The 6,982-nt window shown below is 33.0% G+C and overlaps 1 protein-coding gene across 6 annotated transcripts in view; it reads right to left on the bottom strand.

Annotated features, from left to right (window-relative positions):
• Nucleotides 1–4,922: 4,922 nt before the first annotated feature.
• The window catches only part of LOC106465764, a 102,736-nt gene continuing 100,676 nt past the window's right edge, over nt 4,923–6,982 (bottom strand). For all 6 annotated transcript variants that reach the window (XM_022393695.1, XM_022393696.1, XM_022393699.1 and 3 more), the window contains one exon: nt 4,923–5,571. In XM_022393695.1, the coding sequence (XP_022249403.1) occupies nt 5,324–5,571 (248 nt within the window). In that variant the 3' untranslated portion in view covers nt 4,923–5,323. The remainder of the gene's footprint in view (nt 5,572–6,982) is intronic.

Raw genomic sequence — 6,982 nt, 5'->3', positions numbered from 1 at the left:
TGTATAAAAAACACTTACCTGCTGATTCATCAGAGATCTAGTAGACCTAGTCCGCCTAGCCTGCTAGTAAAGTTGCGTTGTAAACACGCGTATTTGTAAGTTGTAACGTTATTATTAGGCCTATACACACGATTGTTAACAACCGGTTCGTGGAGGTCATTAAATTCTAAGAACAGGTTCGCACGAACCGGTGCGAACCGGCTGAATCCCACCACTGGGTGTCACTGAACGTATCATTATATTTTGTTGCTAGGTGACACTAGAACTATCATTATTCTTTATTGCAAGGTGTCACTGAACGTATCATTATATTTTATTGTTAGGTAACATTAGAAATATCATTATATTTTATTGTTAGGTAACACCAGAAATATCATTATATTTTCTTTCTAGTTGTCACTAGAGGTACAATTATATTTTTTTCTAATTGTCATTATATCTATGACTGGACATTTCCTGATTTTTAAATTTTATTTCTATCCATACAGAAAGGAATTCTCTTGTAATGACTGTCTTTATGGGGATAATATAGAAATAATTATCGTTGGATAAAATATAGGTACTAATTGTAAAGGTGTTTGAACACATATATACAAATTGTAATTACACCGCATAGATAACCAGCTTAAGGTAGGTTAATAATTATAATATATAAAGTATTGTCATTTGGTAAAAATTAATTTCTTTAAGAAATAATAAAATATTATTTTTACAAACAATCAGTACTAACAAATAAAAAAGCAATAGTCACCGTAATAATTTTTCTATGGAAAAACAAAACTCTCATCTTCTAAAAATATTTACTTCTGATAAAATCCTTCAGATGTCTTTCTGAAAATATTGGAAGAACAAAAAAAAATGTTCTAGAAAAAGTTACTTCTTGAATAAAGGTTTTAATTATCTCATGTGTATGTGATAAAACAATTAATGAATAATGTACCTAAGCATCAATCAGTTTTAATGTAAAAAAAGGTATCGGCCTTGGTATAAAATAATTTCTAAAGATCAGCGATTCTTTAGTCCTTGTAAAAAAAATAATAAAGAAATGGCTTTGCAGAAATTCAGCTCATATGGTAGAGGTTATATCGGTAGAAGTCATATATGTCTGAGAGTAAAGAGTTAGGAGTTGGCACGTTACCATAGGGAAACATGAAATGTTTGGGATTACATTTAGTGTGTGTATTTTGCTAAGCCTATTTTGGCATGCTTAGCAGAGCACAACATTTCAAGTATAAGGGGAGGTACGATGAATGTTTCCTGAAGTGGCCTTTCCTTCGTGGGATATTTACTTAGAGATAATCTGGATGAATAATTACCTCGTGACACAGGGTGAAATATTATTTTGAGTTTATATCCCTATTATATAAACTATTTTTTAGTATAAACTTGAGTATTCCAAAAACTTGGTAGTATAGAAATTTTAACCTGTATTTATAAATTAAAGACCAGTATGTATTTCAAAAGTCAAGAGCTAATAGCGATTTCATTTAAAAATTGTTCTTAAGATTAATCAACGTAAAATACGTATATTTTAAAATGAAATCTTGCCACAAGTTTGGAAACCTTAAATATATATATTCATTAAACTTATTTTTGTTTTTCAAGTGTAATGCTTTAATCTAACACATTTAATTAGGACAGCAACAGTTGTTAACATACAAAAAATCCAACATATTTTTCTTTCCAGTAATGCATTTTTTACAAAACTTGTCTTTTCACTCATACTAAAACAAAACAAGGAATTGGCCCAGATCGTGAAATGTTACATAAAGCTTTTGTTTGTTTGTTTGGATGGATTAACACAAAGCTACACAATGGACAATCTAGTTAGTATCCACCTCTGCCCCAAGTAGCACAGCGGTATTTCTGCGGACTTACAACGCTAGAAACCGGGTTTCGATACCCGTGGTGGGCAGAACACGGATAGTCCATTGTGTAGCTTTGTGCTTAATTACAAAACAAGCAAAGTACCCATTAATGTTCTCAAGAAAGTATAAACTACTAGACAATGTTGTTGTTTTTTTGGTAAGAAATAAGTGAGAAAATCCAGCCAGTAATCATGCGTTAAGCCAGATCAGATTTATTACAAAACACTGGTGGTTTTTAGATGGATCTAATATGAGCTCAAACCGCCAGTAATGTCTCCTAGAGAAGCGTTTCGTGACTCATAGGTAGCGACCCAAAATCGGGTCGTCAGAATGTGTAAACAGATAATAGTTTATTTATTTAATTAGTAAGAAGTTAGTAAGCCGGATGTTTTTTGCATTAAGCTATTTGCTGGGTCGTGACTGGCCATCAATATTGACAAATGGGTCCTGAGACTTAACAGATTGAGAACTACTGAATCTAGGGGAAGCTTAGCTTTTAGTATCAAAATACAGCAATTTATATTTGGGTAAGATTAATTAGAATATAATTAACCAAATACTCTGTCTTACGCAAGAATAAAGTCATCAAAACATTTTCTGACAAGGTTAAATACCTTTAATAAATGGTTTTGAGATAAGAGTAACATAAGTTCAAATCTATTTGATTTCCTGAGGGAAGTTTACGTGAGTGAAATGGATACAGTAACCTATCATCAAGTAAAATTCTTAAAACTATAATTAGCCCAGCAATATATTTTTGTGCAAGAATAAAATGCATGCAAGTTATAGAAACCCCTTTTCAGATGATATTAAAGTTAGGAAAATTTGTTTTTACTTAAGATTTAAAATATCTTAGACCACCTAACAACATTTCCCTAGGAATGATTAAGATCAGAGTGAGCTTAACTAGCCAAATAATAGTTTTTATGCAAAAGTAAAGATATTCTAATTAATCCATTAACTTTTTTTCACGAAGATGAGAAGGAAGATTAAGAATCATAGTGATCTTTATGCAAGATCAAAGCGAATAAACTGAAATTTAACAAGACTAGTAATCTTTATGCAAGATTAAAGTGAGTAAAAGTCATTGACTAAACTCTCTTTAATGTATATGAAACTGAATACTAGTCGCCTGGTACTGTTCTAAAGAAAACGATATTAAAGTGAATGCTTGGCTTTCAAATGTTCCTCATTTAAGAAACTTAAAATTATCGTCATAGTGCCAAAAACAACTTTTTTAGGGAAACTAAGCTCGTGGAAAGAGCTTATTAGGGAGAAATGAAGTGAACATTGGACTCCTAGCAGAAGCTTGTTAGGGAGAAATGAAGTGGGCATTGGACTCCTAGCAAGAAGCTTGTTAGGGAGAAATGAAGTGAACACTGGACTCCTAGCAGAAGCTTGTTAGGGAGAAATGAAGTGGACACTGGACTTCTAGCAGAAGCTTGTTAGGAAGAAATGAAGTGGACACTGGTCTCATAGCAAAAGAGCTTGCTAGGAACAAGTGAAGTGAGCATTAGTATCCTAAAAGGGGTTGTTAGAGAGAAACGAAGTGAATGCTAGGTACTCAGAAAAGTTTTCTAGAAGATTTCATAAGATCAAGTTTCCATATTTTCCTGCCTTTAGAAAGGATCAATCAATCATATGTACTCTAGTTTTCTCGTTGAAAATGTTAAATTATACTAAATAATGAAATAGTTCGTGAAATACAGTTTTGAAGTATACTTACGATATTTTGTCATAGTTCACGAGGAGCTTGTTTAGATTTATTCAAAAATACTAGCACGAGCAATTCATAAATTAGCTTGCAGAAGTAGATAACAATAGCCAGGGGTTTTCCTAGTGTACAGTTGATCATAAATTGTGCCCCTGTAGAAACGTTTGTGCAGTTGAAAATTCACCTATATTAGTAAGTTCAAGCTGATAAGTATTAAAAAAACATATTTAAGATGATAAAATTTCATCCAAGAGTTGATAAATAAATTTATCTACTAAAATATTATTAGTTTTTTGGGATCATTTATTATTAGGCAGTATATATGAGGTGCAATAAAGCGTCGTGTATTAAAAAGTGATGAAGTTAAAATATAATTGTGTAGTTGAAAAAAAAAAACTTAGGAAAGCTCTGACAATAGCTTACTTTTTGATGAAAAATAAGATTATTTCTACAACGCAATTCATTCCAGTTTTTAATTTCCAAGTGTTGCTGAGAATACCAAACTCATATTATGAAGTAAAACAGCCTAAAATTAAAGTTATTCTTGAAATTCATTTGAAAGCATAACTTTGGCTACAAGATTTCTACAGGATTTGAATATGCAATAAGTATAATCTCTATTTCGTTTTTATGTCAATGACCGCTGTTATGTTTCTTTTGTAGAACAATAGGTTTGTTTGTTTGTTATTGTCAAAGCGTCTATCAATCTACGCACAAGGCCGAAAACGTGAACTCAGCGTAATTACTTTCCAACTGATACACTTATTAAGGTTATTTTGTTGTCAGAGTAAGTTCGCATAATGCTATATGCGTATCAGGCATTGTGATATTATTAGGTTCCGACCTTTCCCTCTTCACTATAGACTAGATGTTGATGTGTTCTACATCAGCTGCTACAGTGGTTGTTGTTTAGAACAGTTATTGCCTGTACCGCTGGTAGCTGAACATGTTTTTAATAATATCAACATATTTTTTAAATTATCTATTATAATATGTTGTACATGTTACTGTTACTCGCTAGTATGGATGTACTTTTAATATATTAAGAACAATGTTCGTATATTTGTATGTCGAAATAAATCTTGTTCTTTAGTTCCTCGAGATGTATATCATAAGACAATCTAATATGTTTATTTTTATTTATGGGATTTAATAAGTCCTTTAATTTTTGTTTCTTCTCATAATATATCATTGAATAAAGTCTAGTCTTAATTTCCAACTCGAAAGTGTCACGTAACAAGCTGGTATTAAGTTGCAGTCTTTTGGATAACTTGCTGAGACATGTACCTTTTCTACGAACATAGAAAATAAAACACGAAACAATAATTAATTTTATTTACTCATAAGACATTTTCACACAAAATTATTTTTTGCAGTACTTCACAAACTAAGATATTTGACACGTCCTGTCTTCACTAAAAATGACATGAAAAAAGCAGCAATCTTTACTAAACAGCTTAAACCGTAACACAAGTCATTCTTCTGATATTTCTCTCCATTTATTTGATAAGTTGTCAGAAAAGATGCTCTCTGCTTGTGTTTTTTTTTATTATAGTTGTTTGTTTCACCGTGAAGATCAACTGTGTTATTCAGTGTGCTAAGTTCTTAACTAACTTGATTAACTGATACTAGTAACTTAATGGAACTACGATCAGAAGAAATGAAATTGGAAGTCTGGAAACGATCTTTGGTGTCTAGGTAGCAAATGGCTTCCTGCATTGACTGACAATAACCTTATTCGTCACGCACAGAACCTTATGAAAACCAAAAATGTAGTCATGGTAACGATCATAGAAAAAGACTTCAAGATTTTTACAGGATTTCCTACATTGCAGGCGTCGTCCGTACAACTTTGAAGACAACCTTTAACATAGCGGTCATCGAAGTAAAATCCTCCACAATGGCTCATACGCACAATCTCAGTGTCAATGGTCAAGGATCCACTGTCCAAAGCACATCCTCTGACTATCATGGTTTCCCCAGTGTCCCCTAGTGGAAGAAAAAAAAATTAAAACTACCACACACTGAACCAAAAATTCGATAAACATTTTTTTTTTATTTTTGTTAAAGTATGTTTTGTCTAAAACAGGAATTCTACAAAGTGCCTGTTGTAACTTTTATAAATAAAAAATAAATAAGGAAACTAGTACAATAGATCAAAGTTTAACTTACAAAGTAGAAGATAAAAGTGTCACTCGTATTACATTCCGACTGGTGTGTCACAACACTTACTTTTGGACACACCTTTCGTCATTTCTCCGAAATTTGTGTTTCAACGATTTAGTAAATATTTTTATTTTCTACACGTCTTGTATAAAAAAGAATATTTTTTTGAAACAATTATTCATAATTAAGATTGTTTTTAAAGGATCAGGAACTAAATATATGTTCAGTGTTTTAAGACTTGCATATAATATACTCAAGGATAAATAGATTACGAAACATTGTAAAAAAAATAGATAAGTTTAAACAACTTCAATAATCTCTCATGGAATATCAGGATTCAAACCATGATCAGCTCTCCTGAATATATTGACTTATTAAAGTTCCACGGGATGTGACATCATCTGTTTCAGCGACCTAACTATGATTACGAGAGCTGAAAGTAATTAAAATTGTAGTCCAAAGTTTGTCATCATATGTATTCTGTTGTGCTAGATTTAGCTGGAAAGTTGGTTTGTCTTTAAGCACGCTTTTCTTCTCTCTTTTTTTGTAGTTTGTTGTGTTTACTGAATTTCGCGCAAAGCTACACGAGGGCTATCTGCGCTAGCCGTCACTAATTTAGCAGTTTAAGACTAGAGGGAAAGCAGCTAATCATCACCACCCACCGCAAACTCTTGGGTTACTCTTTTACCAACGAATAGTGGGATTGACCGTCGCATTATAACGCCCCCACGGCCGAGCATATTTGGTGGGACGGGGATTCGAACCCTCAGCTTGCGAGTCGAGCGCCCTAACAACCTGGCCATGCCGGGTCTCCCACGTTTGCACAAGGTTCAGTTCAGATTGAAAATTCTAATTCATTCTTCCTTATTGCTATAATAGTTTTGAGCATTCTAGGAGAAAAAAAATATGAAGTAAGTTACATTATGTGGCAACACATTGGGAGTTGTTGTAAAATATATTGAACAAATTAACAGCGATCTCGCTTGTTTCTCAGCCGGTCAAAATACAAATATTAATTAAACGAATTCCATACGATAGCCCCACCAAACATGCCCGCTCTTTCAGCCGTGGGGGCGTTATAATGTTACAGTCAATCCCACTATTCGTTGGTAAAAGAGTAGCCCAAGAGTTGGTGGTGGGTGGTGATGACTAGTCGCCTTCCTTCTAGTCTTTTACTGTTAAATTAGGGACGGCTAGCGCAGATCGCCCTCGTTCAGCTCATCTTTCTCACTCA

This window comes from Limulus polyphemus, unplaced genomic scaffold (genome assembly GCF_000517525.1).
Source record: "Limulus polyphemus unplaced genomic scaffold, Limulus_polyphemus-2.1.2 Scaffold2045, whole genome shotgun sequence".
NCBI lineage: Eukaryota > Metazoa > Arthropoda > Merostomata > Xiphosura > Limulidae > Limulus > Limulus polyphemus.
The sequence above is the reverse complement of the archived record's forward strand: the minus strand, read 5'-3'. Positions and strand labels throughout refer to the sequence as shown.